We start from the raw sequence: 22,696 nt of genomic DNA on the forward strand, positions 1-22,696 counted from the left end.
AAAACGGGTTTCCTGAAATGATAAGCTTTTAAAAACCTAACATAGTTATATCAAAAGCCAGATTAATTTCAACCGAGCAACCTAGGAAATGCCAGTTACCATTGTTCTGCTTAATTTTTTATGAAGTCACAGATCTCTATTAGTGTAATACCTTCTCCTGGTTGAACACTTTGGGTTACGAGCCCTTGGCCTTTGCCACCTTAGACTTGTCTCTATTTAGAAAACGTATTAAATGTTTTTCTGGTTTCTCTTCATGATAATCTCAAACTGCTTTGAAAACTCTTGTTGAGACCTGAGCAGTGAAATCAGACAGGTAGCTTTTTAACACATCTTGAAAATTCCACTTATTTCTCTCCCTGTTGTCATTTTATCTTACATTTAATTTCAAATTCAGTAGCAAATCTACCTCACTATCATTAAAAAAATGATAATAAAAAAATGAGAAGAATGGGAATATTGATTATTAAAGTCTGGGAAAATAGGCATGCTGGTGTGCTGGCTGAAGTGTAAAATGGGACAAAGTTTCCACAGGAAAATTGGACAAAATCATTTCAAAAAGCAGTAAAAACCTACATTCCCTTTAGCTTAGAAATTCCACTTTTAAGAAAGAATCATAAAGCAATGTTTTATTACAAAATTGTTCATAAACATATTTTTTATAATGGCAAAATTCAGAAATTTTCAACAATGAAGATTAGATAAATTATTGTACATCTAGATGATGTCCTGGAGAGAATGGCATAAGAAGAAATTTTTTTATAATGTTGACAGAAAAAGAAAATGATAAAATTGTATGTATACTATAATTCTTATTTTTGTTAAAATATTCTATGCATCTACATACATATAAAAAATGTTGGTAACTGACACCACATAGTAATTTTTTTCTCTAGGACAGGGTCTCTCTAGAAGATCAAGTACAAATAATTTTCTTTTTCCTTTATTCACTTTTTTCTTTTTTATGACAATGAACATATGTCATTTGAGCAGTATAAAAAATATAAATGTTATTCAAACTATTGAGAGCTTGAAAAAATCTAATCACAGTGAATAATTAGAACTTTTACAAGTTTGCCTTACTTCCATATGTTTGTTGTGACTAGTGACTTATATAATAAATCTAAAAGTCAAAATTAGATTTTCTCAGATTGAACAGAATATGGGGACTCAAGTTCTAGAAGCACAAATGACATAGATATAAAATTGCTTCATCCTCAGATTACTAAATGAATTTCCCAACATGGCTATCTTTCCTCAATTTTAATTCATCAGTGTTACACGTCTAAGCATTTATCATTGATGCTCTCTGACATATCCAACATACCCACCAGCAAAATCTTTCCCGGTAACCTCTTCCCCAATTGCTGATATCTATTCTTTACTCAGTTGCTCTCCTTTTGAATGCATTCCAAAATAAAATAATAAAATAAAATAACATAACATAACATAACATAACATAACATAACATAACATAACATAACATAAAACAAAACAAAATTAAATTAAATTTAATTTAAAAATGCATTTAAATTTAATTTTTAGAAAGCAGCATGCTTAAACATCTGGGTCACTATCACTGAGTGTGCTATCAGTGCTCAAAGAAGAAAAGTACTTACATCATTCTCTTGCCCATCAGTGCCTGTGTTGTGGATGTCAGGGTAATGCTTCAGAAACTGGGCTACATAGGTCATAATAGACTTCTCATCTGGTTTATCCACATCAACATCTGGAACAACCAAAACCAAATGTGGATAGATTAATTAGCATTATTTATAGTGCTAATCTAACAACATTGAAATCTAGCTAATATGCCAAAAGAGAGTGCCCTCAGTGCAGAAGAAAAATAGAATTAATATTTCAAGATGGTGAGGGAGGGGAAACCAATTTAGTTTGGACGATACATGATGGGAATATTATGGCTCAGAAACATGACACATTTTAACTAAGAAATTTTAGGAAAGTAATTCATGTTTAATTTAAATAATCTCAACATTAATTCATCAGAAATCTGAGATCCTATATCATTATTCAGATGTTCTGTGTCATTAATAAAATATAAATAATATGTAAATTTCAGAACAGGGGCAAGTGGGGAGTAAAAAGCACTTACAGGTAAATGATGTGACTATAGAGCCTGTATACTGTATCTCGCCAAATATAGATAAGCTCTGTCTTGCCCCCACAAGTTTTATTTTAGAAAAGAGGGAGATGCCTTATGTTCAGTTCCTTGGATAGCCTCTCCCTTATGCTTGATTCTCTCTAAATTACTATACTTTGAATAGTCAAGTACTCTGAGGGAAACACAGAGCCTGAAAAGATATTTTTAAGTGTAATAAAACCAGTAAAAATCAAGCAAAGGTATTTATACAAATTTAATCAGTAGCTTAGACTGGGGGTAAGACTGTATACATAAAAGTGTTGAATGTTTTCAATCATCTTTTAACTATCTCTTTTAAAGGCAACGAGAAGGTGATTACATTTGGAGATTACAAATACCCACAAAGCAAAAAATATAACCAAACAAAAGCCATGAAAACCAAAATATAAACTGCCCTAATATTTTGTAATGTTTCTTGTGATGGGAGATAGAATTTCTAGGGACTATCAGTGCCAGTTTAAAAAGTGCTGCAACTCCAAAGGCTTCAAAGGAAACAGTGATAATGTATTCCGGAATGTGCTGGAGGACTCCAAGGTGATTGCAGAAACAACAAGATCACTGATGTGGAAGACACATGTGAAAAACGAGAAGAACTTTCAGGAGATGTAAAAGTGAAAAAAAAACATTTACCACATGATTTAATACAATAAGTGCATTTAAGTATACATGAGATGAAATCATAAAATAATTGTTATAATAGGGTTTGGTCTATTTCATCTGTATTCCTAAAAGTTTATACATTCAAGTGGGCTAAATGACTTTTTTTAAATGTCTTTTCAAAAATTAATTAATTTTTATACTTTTAATTTTTTCAATTAAAGTTTAAGCTCAATAACTTTTTGAGGGGGTAGTTTGCATTAGGAAAACAAAAGATCACCTTCTATCTGGGCTAGCCCTGCATCTGGGCAACTTCAGTTTCTATCATCAAAGAAAAAACATTAAGCTTCTCTGGCTGAGTGGGTATGAAAAAAACCATTTATACCTTCCTCCTGGCCTACTCTGGGAAAAATTGAGGGGTCCATGTATGTGGTTTTCTCCTTGAGCTGAACAGTATATTGGATACTACTGGTTTGTGTGTGTGTGTGTGTGTGTGTGTGTGTGTGTGTGTGGTGCAGAAACAAGGTGGAAAGCTGTTGGCTATCCTAGTGAATGTGGGGGGCTCCCTGCGGGTTCCCAAAGTGGCAAGGGATCTCCACGTTGCTTTCATCTCACGGGAAGTCAAACAGGGCTTTGTAGGTATCTGTAACCTTGCAGGCACAAGTGTCCCACTTAGACCCTGTTTTAGAGGTAGTCATGCTTACTCTGAAATCTCATCTTTAAAAATGATTTGCTTTCATTGTATTGACTTTTCTGCATCATTAATAGAAATATTCGTAACTGCCAACCGAAATAAGAAATTGTCTGCAGCATTTGGAAAATTCACTTTTACCCCGTGTATTTCAATATGACAAAAAATATATACAGTTTACTAAAGTTTATTAAAGCCATCAAAATTGTCTCTTGAAGGCTTGAAGGAGTTTAATCAATTCCCATAATGTCTTAAAATTCACAGCCTTACCAAAAAGGTGCCAGATAATTCTAATGAAAAATAGCAGTTGACCATTGGTGTGGTTTTCCCCATTGATACCAGAACACTGGATGACTATCAACATTTCCAAGTTTCTAAGGCTGACATTTTAAAGATATGATATTAGATCATTAATATCTTATGTCTTCCAGATTCTTTGTTATATAAGTAGAGTAATTCTTTTATCCTGGATTCTCCTCTTCCCCCTAATGTCCACACACTTCTAAAGCTTTCATTCTACCCTTTACCATATTGAGTAGGTGCACGTCACCTGGCTGACACCAGCAATGTCAAAGTGCTGTTTGGAGCAGCAGAGCTGTTATTTTGCTCCCATATATCATGGCAAATATTTTCCCAAAAGAAAATTAGTGCAGGAAGGTACTATTTCTTACTGCTTTTCTAAAGATTTCTGGCCTCTACTAAGGTCTCAGAAATCATCTGGAATTTCTGCCGTTAAGAAACAGAAACCTACCGAGTTGATGTGTGTACACAAGAACCAGCAATTATTCAACTTGCCTTCAGGATCCAGTAGTCTTGGAATTCCTAGTTCTGATTCAGCAATAGTGAAAGCTTCCTCCAGGTTTTCCCGGTTAGATCTGCCTTTCACTTTCTCCAAGTCCACTAGTTCTGGTCGAATGGCATGGATGACCGAATGAAAGGCAACTCCACTTCTCCAACTCCGCCCGAAGTCCTTTACGTCTATTCCCGTCTGCCTTAATGTGATAAAAAATAAATAAAATAAAATAAAATAAAATAAAATAAAATAAAATAAAATAAAATAATGTCACATTCTGAATCTGAATAGGTAATATGCACTTTCCTCAAGGACTAATGCAAAATCTAATCCTCAACAATGACTGATGTGCAGTCAGCTATATCAGCTGCTTGAAAAAAATGAGGCAAAACAAAATTGTTAGAGGGTAACAAGATGGCAAGAGTTTTCTATATTAGATTTTTCAGTAATTGTGATGTCCAATTTAAAGCACATTTTTAAAGGAAACTAATTCAGAGAAAACATGTCTGGTAAAATAAAAAAGAAAAAATTATGAAACACCAAAATTGATAGTAATTTATCATTGTATATTTTTGAAGTATCTAGCACAATTCTTTTTTTTTTTACTAATTTTTTAAGTGTTTATTTATTTTTGAGAGAGAGACAGTGTGAGCCAGGGAGGAGCAGAGAGAGAGAGGCGGAGACACAGAATCCAAAACAGGCTCCAGGCTCCGAGCTGTCAGCACAGAGCCCAATGCGGGGCTCAAACTCATGAACCATGATATCATGACCTGAGCCAAAGTCGTATGCTTAACCAACTGAGCCACCCAGGCACCCCATATCTAGCACAATTCTAATGACAGTGATACATATCAATGTGTTGTGCATGCACAGGTATTAACATACCAAGATAATATGGCTGAATTGTATGCAATTCATTAGAATGAACAAATACAAATGGATGTGATCCTATCTGTAAATCAATCACACAGGAGCCTATACTCCACATGAGTCCAGACAAGTTTCCATTTACACACTGTCAAATTATTTGAACAAATTGTTTGTTTGTTTGTTCGGTTGGTTGTGTCTTGGGGGAGAGAGAGAGAGCAGGGAGGGGAAGAGAGAGAGGGAGACAGAGGATCCAAAACTAGCTCTGGGCTGTCAACACAGAGCCAGATGTGGGGCTTGATCTCACAAACCATGAGATCAAGACCTGAATTGAAGTTGGTCGCTTAACCTACTGAGCCACCCAGGCATTCCTGATCAAATTGTTTTGTAAACTCTGTTTTTGGAATTGTCTTGAGAACAATGTCCTGTAGCAAATCTTTGTTCTTTTGTGGTGGATATGATTAATTTGAAGCCAATTGTGATAATTAAGAATCATTCCAGTTGGTAGTAATATTTTGTTGTTGAAAATAAAAGCAATAAATCACAATGAATTTTGTTTTTCTATCTGTAACTTGTCAACTATACACAAAGGCAGCTCCAAAAAGGAAGCTGTAACGATGTCTTTAAGCAACATCCCTTGGTTAAGTCTAGAGCCTTTAAAGGTGACCAATTAATTAGGTGACATTCAATGGATAAATATCTTGGCAGTCTCTTTTTAAAACATTAGTCTCATTACAGCTGTTTCTAAATGAAGCAGAGGTAACATCTTTTTTTTTTTTTTTTTACTATAGTCTCAAAATTTCCATGAGCTGTCAGATATATTTGGCTGGTAACACTGACTAATATACCAAGTTGATACCAATTTTTTTTAACGTTTATTTATTATTGAGAGACAGAGAGAGACAGAGTATGAGTATGGGAGGGGCAGAGAGAGGTGGAGACACAGAATCTGAAGCAGGCTCCAGGCTCCGAGCTCTCAGCACAGAGCCCAACGCAGGGCTCGAACTCACAAACCATGAGACCATGACCTGAGCTGAAGTTGGATGCCCAACCGACTGAGCCACCCAGGCGCCCCAATAAATGCCCTTAAGTTTTATCTCTGCAAACTAAAAAGTCATTTTAAACCCTGTATTACCAATGTACATTCAGCTTGCATAAAATACACTTTCATAAAAATAAATACTTTATGTACGATTGATACATTTATTAATACAACAAGGTAATAAATGCTCTTAAATTTTATCTCTGCCAACTTAAGTTTCACTTGAAATCCTGTTTTACCAATGTACATTCCGTCTGCGTACAACATGCTAAAAATAGCATCACTGGATCTCATCACTGACTTCATAAATGTATATTTTCAAAACAATTTTGTAAGATTTCAGTAGTTATAAAGTAACCTTGCATCTTCTCTTAGTTCTTTCAGAGTTTCCATCTCTGGTAGCATGCATATAATATTTTCAGCCAATGTCTGGCACACGGGCAGATCCCCACCCAAGTGGGACAGCGTGTTCTTGTTAGCTCTTTTTTTGTACATTTGCCTCCGGCTTCATCTTATTTTTCCATCTACATTTTCTTTTTTCACATTTTCTCATTTAAAGATGTTTTTGGGGGCACCTGGGTGGCTCAGTCAGTTAAGCATCCAACTTCAGCTCAGGTCATGATCTCATGGTTTGTGAGTTCGAGACCCATGAGTTCGAGTCTCTGTGACAGTTCAGATCCTGGAGCCTGCTTCAGATTCTGTGTGTCCCTCTCTCTCTGCCCCTCCCTTGCTCATGCTCTGTCTCTCTCTATCTCTCAGGAATAAATAAATAGTTTAAAAAAATTAAAGAATAATAACAAAAAGATGTTTTTGTTTTCACAGCCACCTCAAATTATTTCTTAACAAAGCAAGGTGGCGTAAGTAATAATTAGCTAACAAATATTCATCATGTATTAGATATTTTCTGATTTTCTTCAACCTGTTTATTGTTTTAGGTATTTTCAAAAAGAAATGTATAAAATATTTCCCTAAATATTACTACATTGGAATAATTTTAGAAGTTTCAGTACATTTTATTTTTCTATAATGTGTTGAACACATACACCCTCCCCCCCACATGCATACCTATAATGTGTTGTATTACATCAAAACAGTAGGTGATATTTCTAAAAAGTTTTAAGTTTGAGTCCAAACCTTTCATTTAAGAATCTCAAATACAAAATCTAGGAAAACTTAGGTATGTCACTTACAGAAGTGATACAAACTTAGACTTGGACACATCACTTAAAGAAATGATGAAGTATATCCAGTTTATAGGCATTTCTGACTTCTAATATGTAATTTACCTCAAGTGATTTTCAATGGATCTGGATGTACCTATCTTCATTTGTTTCCTTATCTCACTAAGTTTTGTCTTAAAATACCATTGTTCTTCCTAGACCCTCAAAATAAGGTATGCAAATATCAGATATGCTATAGTTTAATGCTTTCATGTCTGAGAGAGTATACAGGATAGTACATTGGTTAAAAAAAAGAGAGAGAGAGAGAGAGAGCACGAGACAGAGAAGGATGGATTATGTTGCCTTACTAAAAGGTTTTTTTTTATTTGTTTCTCACATAGTTTAAAATTTTATATGAAAACAATGAATACAGTTTTGACAATGTCTGGTGTTTACTGGATGTTTTGCCCTTTCTTATCATCTACACTCTTCTAAGACTGATAAACATTCAGACCACAGAGTCTCACAGATTATCATTTTAAAAACATGTCATATACTGAAAGGGGTATAGATTCTAAAGTCTTTTACCCATATCTGGTAAAAAAAAATTACTTGAAAAATACATATCAGGATAGTGTAAAAAATAGCTTTTAGAAAAATTATCAACAATTTGGTAGGCATAATGGAATCATGGGTTCATCACAAAATTTTTATGTTAGACAAGTCATCTCCCCAAATCTCTACACTTAATGCAGCTGTGAAATAAATGGATTTCACTGATACGTTGATGGGTGGGAAACCCTGGGATCCATAAATCTGAACATTTATACAGATAAGGAAAATACCACTTCCACTGATGTTACAAATATACAAGTTGCAGGAACGACTTTTAGTTATTATTAGATCCCCGCACATCTCTGGAAGCTAAAACACCATATGTAGAACAAAACCAATGCAGAAAAACTCCAACAGCATTCAATTTCAGTTTACTTCAAACAACTATAATATTAAGAGAAACCAATTTATTTTTGATTAGTTTAATGTTGTGGGAAGCAATGGGCAAGAGAATATCACATCGACATTATTACAAAGTTTTACTGCAATAGCATCATGACAAGTGTCCTAGCATGTGGTCACTTGTCTGTTCCTACCCAGCACATGTCTTCTCTCTGCCCAATTAGCTGCAGAAGAGATCAGTAATTGCCACTGTAAATGAAATGCAAACAATATACCAGCACTGTGGGCAGGTTTTTAAAATTCCATTTCTACTACAGATTCTAAAAAGCCACAAAGCTTTGCTTTCAAAAAAATTTTTGAGTACAAGTTGAATCATAAAAATATATCCCAAATTAGACAACCACCAACACACTTTAAAAGTGAAACCAAACTGTGTAAAATAGTAACACTAATTACATCTTCTCTATTTTTAATTTTTATTTTTGCTCTTCAACCGCTTTAAAAATAGAACTCCCTATGCTTAGTGCTTCAATATTTTATAATGATAAGTGCTTGTTTAAAACTATTTTTCAGAAGTAGGGAATAAGATTCAGATTAGAATTAGGCACACAAAAAACAAAACAGAAAGAGAGTTAATTTGACATGTCATTTAGGAAAATCATACAAAAACAGAACCTCTTTGTGAAGAAATCTTATCACTGACCACATCAGCCCACAAAACTTTGGTCTGCTCAATTGAAAATGCTATTGAAATTGCTATGAAGAGATACTCCTTGAAAGTACTAATATTCTGTGCAGCATTATCACATGAATGTACACATATAAATTTATTATGCCCAGAAGCAAATCCACAGCCTATAAGCTGAAGTTGACAAAGGAATCTATATTCCACATAAAAGAGGAGACCCACGGAAAAAAAAAATTTAAAGATAAAATTGCTAGAAAGTTTTGGGAAACAACAACGAATACAATTACTTCAGAATGTGGACCTGAGTTCACATTATTATCAAATAGAACCTAACAGTCTTATGAAGAAATGATCACATTTAAACCTCTACTGTATTTGTGTAAAGATTATTTAATAAAAGCAGGACGTCCAGGGGCAACTGGGTGGCTCAGTCGATTAAGCACCTGAGTCTTGGTTTCGGACAGGTCATGCATGATCTCATGGTTTGAGCCCCATATCGGGCTCTGGGGTGACAGCACAGGGTCTGCTTGGGACTCTTTCTCTCTCTCTGCCCTCTCCACTCGCTCTCATGCTCTCTCTCTCAAAAGTAATAGACACACACACACACACACACAAAAAAAAAAAAACAGTCCTAACAATGACCTAAATAGATTAGCCCTCACATTATCAAAGTGTAGTTGTTAAAAAACAATTAATTGGGCTCAATCACATGAATAATGAAGGAATTCGTTTGATGACAGTACTTTCCTAGAGTATTAGTGATGGTTTCTGTTGATATTTTAATTCAAGGAAAGAATGCAACAACCGGAAGTAAACCCTTCACTCAAATGTCTCTTCAAATTCTGCAATATTGGAAAGTGCACTCAGCAATAAACCGGTAACTTAAATTACTCAAGGGTTTCCAATTTAAACAAGCTCGTGGCACTTACTTGGCTACTGTGTACTGAACCCACTTTAATAAAGCCTTCTTAGCATTTCCTTGGATCTTGGTGGCCACCTTCCGCTTACTCGGGGGGCTGGCGGTCTCCGCGCTGACCATGCTGTCCACAGAGGATGTGCTGCCAGGCAGGGACTGCAGCTGCGGCAGGTTGCTGGTCAGCTCCTCAATCTGTTTGTGAATTAACGGTGGCCAAAAATATAAGAACTGTCTTGTTATTTCCTTGGATGTTTTACTTTTCCAATTGAAAGTGACTTAAACTCACACTCTTGACATCATTGACAACGCAAGCTCTTCAGGGCATGATTGACGTGGTACTCTTCCTGGTACTTCCCACTGCATCTAAGACTACGCTATACACAGTCACGACTGCTAGTTACATACATGAATGCATGACTAAAACAAAACCTAATGGTTATCCAAACTCAGAGATGTACACCGCCCAAATGAACCATAATGTAAACAATGAACTTTGAAGGATAGTGATGAGTCAATACAGATTCGTTAATTTTAACCAGTATCACTCCGTGGAGGATGTTGGTTCCGGGAGAAGCTACTCATGTGTGGAACACAAGGTATATGGTGAGAAATCTCTGTAGTTTTTGCTCACTTTGGCTGTGAACCTAAAACTGCTCTAAAAAATCAAGTCTACTTGTTTTAAAACCAACCCAATGGCTAGAAAACTTATTCTAGATGGAATGGGGAGTTAATTTCTCCCCTTACTGTCTAATAGGAGCATAAAACTGGTCCTTTCCAGAGAGCAGAAATGTTCCTAAGCTCTTTAATACACCAATATTTCATCTCCATTGTGCCCTGCTCACTTTTCAGACTGAGTACCTATGCCACAGTGTTTTGGAGGAGTTCCATATATGACATATATGACACCTTTGCAGGGAAGAGGAAATTCTTCTGCTAACAACAACAAAAGGTACATGTGAAGGTCACATTTCTTCTAACATAAGGATCAATCTCCAAGGTAGGGAAAAGGAGAGTATTATTAAAATTTCCACCACTACCTCCATCCATGACATTATATCAACCACAAAGGGAGCTATAGTTCAATACCTGGAAATACAGAATAATGGTCCACACCAATCCGAGAACTATTGATGGCCGGCCATCTGCTATATCGGTGGAGTTAATGTTGACTAGTTTAATCTGTTCAAAAAGAAAAAACTCTACTTGTAACATACCAGAAGATTATAGACCACCTAATTATGCAATAATTAACACTTTATTAGACATCAGTACAATTTGGTCATGCCTATGTAATGGTACACAGGAGTAAGTAGGGTGAGCCATCAAAACAGACAAGCACATGGTTTCAGTGGAAATCTCAGGAGCATTCATTAGGTGCACACAAGAAAAACGACTATGGAGTGAATTTCAAAAATTTCTTTAAAGTTGAAAATATATGACATCATGCAAGGAATTACCAACAAAATACCAGACAGGAAAAAAAAAAAAAAGGTGGGGGTTATTTTTTACATCCAGAAGTTGACTGGAACTTAAAAGAAACTGTGATCAGTAGTTTAAGAAAAATGCACTTACTTTGAAATTTGTTACCAAATAGTATGAAATTTATGTTCTCTTTCACCTATAAAAGCCAGGAGTTAAAAATTCTAAAATTTGTACTAACCGGTGATCCTCTGTACATGGACTGACATGAAAAAAAAAGGAAGAAGATGATATACATACATACAGAATTTTTCAAAATCAGAGTTATTTGCTCAAAGGGAATAAAAATGTAGATAGCAAATTTAGAGCATGATTGGGAATATATTTTAAAGATACAGGAAAGCCAAGAAATAATAAAGTAGAAGAGGCTGTTAGGGTTCAGTTCCTTACTTTTCGGCACTGGTACCCGTAAAGCGTTCAGGATAGATGTTAACCTGTTTACAGTTGTCCACAATTATTTATTTCAATACTTTCCCAACTATTAAAAATGTTATTTCCTAAATCTCAGCAAAATGAACTGTATGGTAAAGTCTGTCTCAGCCAATCTCGGTAGAACACAATTAACAACTGCTCATTGTCTTTTCCAGAATCCCTAAACAAATTAGAAAAAAAAAATAATAAAGTACTTCTTAGATTTCTAGCTCAATAATTCTTAGACCAGATTTAATAAGAAAGTTCAGAAGTTTGTAAATGGTTTACTTTAAAAAAATTATCAGGGGCGCCTGGGTGGCTCAGTCGATTAAGCATCCGACTTCAACTCAGGTCACGATCTTGCGGTCCGTGAGTTCGAGCCCCGCATCGGGCTCTGGGCTGATGGCTCAGAGCCTGGGCCTGCTTCCGATTCTGTGTCTCCCAATCTCTCTGCCCCTCCCCCGTTCATGCTCTGTCTCTCTCTGTCTCAAAAATAAATAAACGTTAAAAAAATTTTTTTTTAAATAAAAATAAATAAAAAAAATTATCAGATGCAAAAATACTTTAATTAGTTTAAATGTACTAGTTATGTATCAGAGGACTAGCACGATGCTAGCGCGAAAACCACTGTAAATCACTTGAAATATACCTAAGGGATTTTGTCTCGGGGGTAAAATTCATTCGTCAGGTTTGAAGACCCACAAAAAAATTGAGAATGTGCATAAATTGCAAACTTATGTGTCTACTTCTTTTAAACCTAGCACAGCATAGGACATATAATACATGTTTGTGGAAAATAAAGAACATCACATTTTTAAATTTTGTGACAGAACCCATAATCATTTTGCAATGCCCATAATCATTTTGATTACTCTTGTCTACAGCTACTCTAGAATTTTCTCCACCTCCATTTTAGTATCCACGGGGCACAGATATATAATACATACTAATAACCATAAGGTTAATGTATTCCATAAAGGGCAGATTATTTCTCTTTCTTTATATACCACTCTTTTTAAAAATGGTAAGTTGAATTTCTTACCTCAATCCAGCTCCAATTGTACCATGAACTTAACATATTGTACTTACGATAGAACCTAAAGATAACTCACTCAACTTCTAAAGAAAAAAAGGTTTTCTTGTACCATGAACTTAACATATTCTACTTATGATAGAACCTAAAGATAACTCACTCAACTTCTAAAGAAAAAAAAGTTTTCAGGGGCGCCTGGGTGGCTCAGTGCGTTAAGCAGCCAACCTCAGCTCACAGGTCATGATCTCATGGTTCATGGGTCAAGCCCCACATCGGGCTCTGTGCTGACAGCTCAGTGCCTGGAGCCTGCTTTAGATTCTGTGCCTCCTTCTATCTCTACCCATCTCCCCCACTTGTGCTCTGTCTCTCTTTGTCTCTCAAAAATAAATAAATGTTAAAAAAACAATAAAAGAAAAACGTTTTCAATAATTATTTTCTCTCTTAAAAACTGTATGTTCCATAATGGGCTTGTGGAGCACAGGTTTTTTGTTCATGTTTGTTTGATTGTTTGTTTGTTTTCCTTCGCTTCCCTTCCCTTGCAAAATCCTACTAAACTTAACCTATTAAATTCTTAATAGCACAGGAGAGTGGGATGGACAATAGAGAGATACCTGAAGAGACTAAAGAATTCCTAGAAACCAGAAAGAGAATGAAATCACAATGATGGACCTCACCTTCAACCTGTTGGCCCAGAGACTGCAAGAATGCTGCCCAAGAATCTGCTTTAACAAAACTTCTAGGTTTTGTTGATTCTGATGTATGTCAGTGTTTGAGAATCCCATACTAGACAATGGCACTTGGCCCATGTAATCTCAAGAAGTTTGATTTTGCAAGCCAGAGGCCCATGTGGACTGAATTTGTGTTCCCCCCAAATTCACATGTTGAGGCCCAAAACCCCAATGTGACTGCATTTAGAGACAGGGCCTTAAGGAGGTAATTAAGGTTAAATGAAGCAGTAAGAGTGGGCCCTAATCCAATAGGGCTGGTGTCCTTATGAGAAGAGCAGAAGACACTAGAGCTCTTTCCACACCCACAGAGAGAAAAACGCCATGTGAGGACACAGTGAGTAAGTGTCTATCTGTCAGAAGAAAGAAATGAAGAGACCAACTCTGCTGGTACCTTGATCTTAAGCCTCTAGCCCCCAAAACTGTGAAAAATAAATTTCTGTTACTTAAGCCATCCACTCTCTGGTAGTGCAATGGTAGCCATAGCATACTGAGACAAGGCCCACAGATGTTTCCAAAAAATATTCAAATTATTCAGGAATAAATTTCAAAAAAAAATTTCAGTTGAAACTCCAGATTACTAGTGTTTCTTGATATACTGGAAAACCTAACAAATAGATGCATTGACACTTTATGCTAGTTGCCTTCTACAGTGTGGTGGGGGGTGAGCCATTCTAATCAGTGATGCAGGTAGCCAACTACCCGAATCACTTAATAAATAACAAATAAATAATTAAACTTCAATAAAAACCCAGATCACTGACTTTTCTTGTTCAGTTGGAAAATCTGGGATCACCGTGCTTGATTTCACTGACGCAACTACAGTTCAAACTGAATGTTGGCTTCTGTCTTGCAGACAGGGCACAGCGCTGCTGGGTTCTCCTGTTTCCATAGGCAACCTCTAACTCGCTTCATCTTTTACATCACCTATCCAACTTCATAGGAATTGGAATTCATGTTGCTTGTCTGCACTCAGGGAAGTTTTGGGAAAGATGGTCTGTGGTTGGCTCCTTGTGGTGCTGTTCAGAAGGACCCACCTGACGCCTCATTGGAGAAAGAATCTGGGGGAAATGGTGTTGGATCTATTCATTAGAGTCACAGTTACCTGGTCCCTATCAGGTACTAATGCAGGCTTTTTTCAAATGCCCTGTAAACAAATGGAAAATAAACACAATGGTAGAGTTTTCTCCAGGAAAACTTGAGGACTGCCCTCATTATTCCTTAAATCAAGAAGGACTAGACTAACATTCTATTATTTAAAGAAAAGAAACACCTAAACAGAGGGCAAGGTAAGTCCAAAGGTCAAAGACAAATGCCTGAAAATACATTTGAAATGTAAGTTCTTAAATTATAAAAATAAATAAATAAATAAATAAATAAATAAATAGTAAGAAAGTGGGCATCAAAGAGCCTTAAAAAAACTCATTCCTCCTCACAGGCAATTTTTTATTACTTAGGGTTGTTCTGTGAAAATGGTCTTGTGTAAGACAAGTGATCTGGGAAAAGAAGACTCGTTGGTCCTCTTTGCAAACAATGCCTTTATACTCCTTAAATTTTCTCCAAGGCATTAATAAGGGGAATTTTGTTTTTATAGTCATAAAGAATACCTCAGAATAAAGCATGACACTAGTGTTATATAGGTAAAATGGGAGACTGAATAACATGGAAAACTAGAAATATCTTGTTCAACATGGCTTTCTCAGCTTTCTATAAAAAAGTCATAGACGAAGCTGAAGGAAGAGAAACACTCCATTAATAGTGATATCAGAGTGATCTAGAAACCATGAGTAATATTCTGTAAGAAGCTAATATTGTTAGGGCGCCTGGGTGGATCAGTCACTTAAGCATGACCAGTTACTCAGGTCATGATCTTGCGGTTCATGGGTTCGACCCCCATATCGGGCTCTGTGCTGACAGCTCGGAGCCTGGAGCCTGCTTCAGATTCTGTGTCTCCCTCTCTCTCTCTGCTCCTCCCTTACTTGTGCTTTGTCTCTCTCTCTCTCTCAAAAATAAATGAACATTAAACAAAAAAGAAGCTAATATTGTTTTTCTCTACCATCTTAACGTCTAGAATCTTTCTTAGGCATGGGAGTTTGCACAACTGACTAGACTTTATATTTTTCATCTCACTACCACCTGACCAAAATACAAATTATTCACTGAATAGAATCAAGTACTTTTGTATTTTTCAGAATATTTCTCTCATACAGAAAGTATTCAAATACGCATTTGTGCAGTAAATAATTTAGTGCATACAGACTTAGAAGGAAATAGTTGAATCATTCTATCTTCCAGGAGTATCTGGATATCTACTTATACACCTGTTTTTGGTATTTCTAAACACAGACACCTGAATTCCCACAAGTTAGGAAAAGGCTAAATCTAAAAGGGTTCTTGCAACCCGTTTGGAAGAAAATATGGCAATACCTAAGAAAGCTACATATACACTTACTTTTTGACCCAGCAATCACACTTGAAAATACACTTCCAATAATAGGAAAGTATTATGCATAGTCATTAATTGCATCGTTTTGGTTGCAAAATACTAGAAACAACCTAAATTCCCATTCATAAGAGAGTAGTTGAATAAACTCTGGCACCTCCAGCTATTGGAATACGATGCAGGTGTGAACATGAGTGAGGAAAATCTCCATGAACTGATTTGAATGATTTCCAGGATATAGTGTTACATGAAAAACCAGAGTGCAAGAGTGTTTTGTAAGATGTTACCCTTCACGTAAAAAAAAAAAAAAGATGGTGTATGAAAATACATCTGCCCATTGGTGCAAAAGAAATGTAGGCAGAATAAATCAGAAGCTAGAGAGCTTGGTTACCTAAGAGGAGATAGGGAATGGAAGGAAGAGGAATGAGAATGTAACAGTAGAGATAAAGAGGGGGTGTCTTCTCTAAGTGTAACTTTTACTCTTGGAATCATGGTAATGTCTAGTTCCCCAGATAAAAAATAATAATAATTAAAGTCAACTAGGATGTGTGTAAAGGGCAGGAGGGAGTGTTACTTCAAACCGAATATGATTTGATGACCTAACTTTATTACAAATGCATAATATCATCACACTGAAGGGAACAAAGAAGACCAGAAGTAACCTAAGTGAATTTTGAAAACAGTCCTTTGACTGAATGCTGTAATACTAAAGACAACAAGAACTCTACACCACACTGTTCTCCAGTTAATAAATCCGTTTCTCACAGGGGTGTGGTGAGCAATTATTAAAGTATTTCATGTCTGTACTAGGACTGAAAAACAGATGAATGCATTGTAGATGAAAACCAGGTTTCTTATTTTCAGAGAAAACAGAAATAAACACGCATTGAAGGCTGTAACTGACCTTGTGGTTTTAGACTGGAATCAGAAGTATCCATTTAAACTAATGGTTTACACACACACAGGAGAAAGAGAGAGAGAGAGAAAGAGAGAAAGACAGATATATGTGTATACCTGGGTTAACAGACATTGATATTTTCTAGATCTGCCTGTTGAGAGAACCTAAGGGCAATGAAACTTCAGTAGCAAGTTTCAGTGCACACCTAGCATGCAAATGCCACTCACTAATAAAAGGAAAAAAGGCTGCTTAGGGAAGTGGTTGCTTCCAGAACTGGGGCAGGGAAAATATAAGGTAAATATGGAAACTCTGTAGTTTCAGAAAATAAGGAAATGCTTAAAAAAGGATGAAGCCATATCAAAAGAGTATGGCAGCAGCCTGAAGAAACTCTTAAAGGCCAAAGCTGGAATTACTTGAGAATAATAATAATAATAATAACAATAATACAATATATGAATTTGGGCAGAGTGACAGAATTCAGCCTACACCAGAGATCAACACGAAACCATCTTGCACAACTAGAAAACTGATTAGAGGATTAACACAACAGTCTGCACAGAACTCGCCAGGTACACGGCGTGGGGAGGTAAACCAGCCTACACCACAGATCAACACGAAACCGTCTTGCACACCTAGAAAACTTATTAGAGGATTAACACAACAATCTGCACAACCTGAACCACAGAACTCAGTAGGTACACAGCACAGGGGGTAGGACCAGGGGAGGTGAAGTTGACGCAAGGGCAGAGAGGTGTTTTTGCTTGCGAAGAGAGGATGAAGACAGGGGGAGAGTACGGGAAAGCATTCCCCTCCCCCCAGAAAGCAGCTGGAGAGAAAACAAAGAGTACGCAAGGGACTGAACAAAAAGGGGAAAAAAGAGAAAGTAAAGCATTTAAATTCCATTAAGACTCTATAAACAGGGGGAGCACAGAGTATGAAACTCCACAGCTCAACACCTGACAGTGTTCTGATGGGAAGGGCGAATCTCCAGGAGCAGAGAGAGAGGTACGAGGGGTCCATGGGCCACACAGGGAGACACGGTTCCCCTGCTGGGAGGACATTTGGTAGAGGATATGTGGCCACTCCACAGGCAAAGGTCCCAGTGAACCCTGGAGAACAACCACATTCACTGGTGTTGGAACAAGGATGTTAAGGGGAAGCCTGGTGCTAGTTGTATGTTGTATTTTCCATAATCCCTAAAACGCTGCCAGTACATGATCGTGTGAACTTTTTCTGGGGCAGGCTGGAACCCAGCCGCAGTCTCTGGACATCAGCAGCAGCATAGTTCTGCAAACGTTCCAGGGGGTGGGCGGGCACCCAGCCATTGCTCAGCGAAACCCCCCAGAGGGTCAGAACAGGTCAAAGTTGTAGTCCCGCAGAAGTGAGGGGTTGGGAAACACAGCCACATCTGAGATAAAACTCAGGAGGGAGGTGCCGCCTGGCAGCCTAACACCTTGGTCACAGACAGTATAAAAGAGGGGAGAGGACAGAAGCCAAAGGCAAAGGAGGGGGGCTTGATTGCCAGTAAGGGAGCGCACAGAGTTCTGATACTAAAAACTGGCTAGCCAGGTGAAGCCATTTTCACTCCTACCATGCATGGGCATACATGACTACATGTGCCACAACAATCCACCCCAGTAAGCTAAGCAGCACCATCCAGTGGAGAACGGAGCCATTACACTAAGCCCCACCCAACTGGGCCAACTTCTCTCGTCAGGAACAAAAGTCTCTCCACCTGCTTAGTTTATGGACTATAAAGTGCTTCATAGTTTGACTTCTAGGGGAAACCAATGTAATTTCAATCGTATTTCAGTCTGTTCACTGGTCCATCTATCCAATTTTTTTCTTTTCTTTTCTTATTCTTGAATACAGAAAGAGAAAAAATTATTTTTATTTTCCATTTTTATTAAAAATATTTTTCCTTAATTTTTTTCTATTTTTTTACTTTTTTGTAAATTTTTCAAATTCTATTTTGCTTCCGTCATTTCATTTTGTTCTATTTTATTGTATTCGTTTTTTTCAAATTTTCAAGCCTTTTCTTCTTTTTTTCCTTTCTTTTTTTTCTCCTTTTTTTTCTTTTCTTATCTTTCCAACTTTACTATAATACATCAAGCTCCTTTCAACAAGACCAAAACACACCTAGGATCTAGCATCCTTTATTTTATTTTTTGTGTTGTTTTTAATTTTTTTAATTTTATTTTCTTCACTCATTAATTTCTTCCTTCAAAATGATAAAAATGAAGGAATTCACCCTAAAATAAAGAACAAGAAGAAATAACAGCCAGAAACTTAACACAGATATAAGCAACATGTCTGAACCAGAATTTAGAATCACAAAAATAAGAAAACTCTCTGGGGTTGAAAATAGAATAGAATCTCTTTCTGCAGAGATAAAGGAAGTAAAAGCTAGTCAGGATGAAATAAAAACTACTATAAATGAGCTGCAATCTCGAATGGTTGCCACTCCAGCAATGATGGATGAAGCAGAGCAGCCACTCAGCAATATAGAGGACAAACTTATGGAGAAAAATGAAGCAGGAAAATTGAGGGAAATTAAAGCAAAAGAGCACAATTTAAGAATTAGAGAACTCAGTTACTCATTAAGAAGGAAAAATATCAGAATCATAGGGGTCCCAAAAGATGAAGAGACATAAAAAGGGGTAGAAGGTTTATGTGAGCAAATCATAGAGGAAAACTTTCCTAACCTGGGGAAAGACACAGACATCAAAATCCAGGAAGCACAGAAAATTCCTCTTAGATTCAACAAAAACAGACCATTAACAAGGCATATCATAGTCAAATTCACAAAATAGTCAAGGAAAGAATCATGAAAGCAGTAAGGGAAAAAAGTCCTTATCCTACCAGGGAAGAGAGATCAGGTTCTCAGCAGACCTATCCACAGAAACTTGGCAGGCAAGAAAAGAGTGGCAGGATATATTCAATGTGCGGAATCAAAAAAATATGCAGCCAAGAATTCTTTATCCAGCAATGCTGTCATTCAAAAATAAAAGGAGAGATAAAAAGTTTCCCAAACAAACAAAAATTAAAGGAGTTCATGACCACTAAACCAGCCCTGCTAGACATTTTAAGGGAGACACTCTGAGGGGAGAAAAGAAAAAAAAAAAGACCAAAAGCAACAAAGACTATAAAGGACCAGAGAACACCACCAGAAACTCCAACTCTACAGGAAACATAATGGCAATAAATTCATATCATTCAGTACTCACTCTAAATGTCATTGGACTAAACGCTACAATCAAAAGACATAGATACAGTAACAGAATGGATAAGAAAATAAGATCTATCTATATGCTGTTTACAAGAGCCCCACTTTAGACCTAAAGACACTTGCAGATTGAAAGTAAGGGGATGGAGAACCATCTATCATGCTAATGGCTGACAAAAGAAAGCCGGAGTAACCATACTTATATCAGACAATTTAGACTTTAAAATAAAGACTGTAACAAGAGATGAAGAAAGGCATTATATCATAATTAATGGGTTTATCCACCAAGAAGACCTAAAAATTGTAAACATTTATGCTCCAAATATGAGAATATCCAAATACATACGTCAATTAATCACAAACATAAAGAAACTCACTGATTATAATACCATAATAGTAGGGGACTTCAACACCCCACTTACAACAATGGACAGATCATCTAAACAGAAAATCAACAAGGAAACTATGGCTTTGAATGACACACTGGACTGGATGAATTTAACAGATATATTCAGAATATTTGATACTAAACCAGTGGAATACACATTCTTCTCCAGTGTACATGGAACGTTCTTCAGAATAGATCACATACTGGGACACAACCAGCCCTCAACAAGTACAAAAAGATCAAGACCATACCGTGCATATTTTCAGACCACAACTCTATGAAACTAAAAATCAACCACAAGAAAAAATGTGGAAAGGTAACATATATTTGGAGACCAAAGACTACACTACTGAAGAATGAATGGGCTAACCAAGAAGTTAAAGAGGAAATTAAAAAGTACATGGAAGCCAATGAAAATGATAACACCACAGCCCAAAACCTCTGGGACACAGCAAAGGCTTTCATAAGAGGGAAGTAAATAGCAATCCAGGCCTTCCTAAAGAAGGAAGAAAGGTCTCAGATACACAACCTAAACTGACACCTTAAAGAGCTGGAAAAACAACAACAAATAAAACCCCAAACCAGCAGAAGACAGGAAATAATAAAGACCAGATCAGAAATCAATGCTATTGAAACCAAAAAAAACAAAACAAAAAACAAAAAACAAACAGTAGAACAGATCAATGAAACCAGGAGCTGGTTCTTTGAAAGAATTAACAAAATTGATAAACCCCTAGCCAGTTTGATCAAGAAGAAAAAGGAAAGGACCCAAATAAAGAAAATCGAGAGTGAAAGAGGAGAGATCACAACCAACACAACAGAAATACAAACAATAATAAGAGAATATTATGAGCAATTATACACCAATAAAATGGGCAATCTGGAAGAAATGGACAAATTCCTAGAAACATAAACTACCAAAACTGAAACAGAAAGAAATAGAAAATTTTAACAGACCCATAATCAGTGAAGAAATTGAATTAGTAATCAAAAATCTCCCAAAAACCAAGAGTCCAGGGCCACATGGTTTTCCAGGGGAATTCCAACAAACATTTAAAAAAGAGTTAACACCTATTCTCTTGTAGCTGTTCCAAAAAATAGAAATGGAAGGAAAACTTCCAAACTCTTTCTAGGAAGCCAGCATTACCTTGATTCCAAAACCAAAGACCCACTAAAAAGGAGACAGACCAATTTCCCTGATGAACATGGACGAAAAAGTCCTCAACAAGATACTAGTCAACTAGATCCAACAATACATTAAAAAAATTATTCACTACGACCAAGTGAGATTTATACCTAGGATGCAAGGCTGGTTCAATATCCGCAGAATAATCAATGTGATTCATCACATCAGTAAAAGAAAGGACAAGAACCATATGATCTCAATAAATGCAGAGAAAGCATTTGACAAAATACAGCATCCTTTGTTGATAAAAACCCTCAAGAAAGTAGGAATAGAAGGATCATACCTCGAGATCATAAAAGCCATATATGAAAGACCCACCTCTAATATCATCCTCAATGGGAAAAAAATGAGAGCTTTCCCCCTAAGGTCAGGAATAAGACAGGGATATCCACTCTTGCCACTGTTATTCAACATAGTATTGGAAATCTTAGCCTCAGCAATCAGACAACCCAAAAGAATAGCAGGCATCCACAAAAAAAAAAGGGCATTCAAATCAGCCAGGAGGAGGTCAAACTTTCACTCTTCGCAGATGACATGATATCCTCTATGGAAAACCCAAAAGATTCCACCAAAAAAACGCTAGAACTGACCCATGAATTCAGCAAAGGCACAGTACATAAAATCAATGCACAGAAATCGGTTGCATTCCTATACACCAATAATGAAGCAACAGAAAGAGAAATCAAGGAATCGATCCCATTTACAATTGCACCAAAAACCATAAAATACCTAGGAATAAATCAAACCAAAGAGATGAAAAATCTATACACTGAAAACTGTAAAAAGCTTATAAAAGAAATTGAAGAAGACACAAAAAAATGGAAAAATATTCCATATTCCTGGATAGGAAGAACAAATATTGTTAAAATGTCACTACGTCCTAAAGCAATTTACATATTCAATGCAATCCCTACCAAAATAACATGAGCATTCTTCACAGAGCTAAAACAAACAATCTTAAAATTTGAATGGAATCAGAAAAGACCCTGAATAGCCAAAGCAATCTTGAAAAATAAAACCAAAGATGAAGGCATAACA

At 36.4% G+C, this 22,696-nt stretch overlaps 1 protein-coding gene across 1 annotated transcript in view; it reads right to left on the reverse strand.

Moving 5' to 3' along the window:
- SYNE1 (spectrin repeat containing nuclear envelope protein 1) overlaps positions 1-22,696 on the reverse strand; it is a 472,071-nt gene that overhangs the window by 335,284 nt on the left and 114,091 nt on the right. The window contains 5 exon segments of the mRNA XM_043592628.1: positions 1,617-1,726; positions 4,242-4,438; positions 9,883-10,061; positions 10,956-11,048; positions 11,530-11,550. Coding sequence (XP_043448563.1) covers positions 1,617-1,726; positions 4,242-4,438; positions 9,883-10,061; positions 10,956-11,048; positions 11,530-11,550 — 600 coding nt within the window.

The sequence above is a fragment of the Prionailurus bengalensis genome, chromosome B2, assembly GCF_016509475.1.
Source record: "Prionailurus bengalensis isolate Pbe53 chromosome B2, Fcat_Pben_1.1_paternal_pri, whole genome shotgun sequence".
NCBI classification, from domain to species: domain Eukaryota; kingdom Metazoa; phylum Chordata; class Mammalia; order Carnivora; family Felidae; genus Prionailurus; species Prionailurus bengalensis.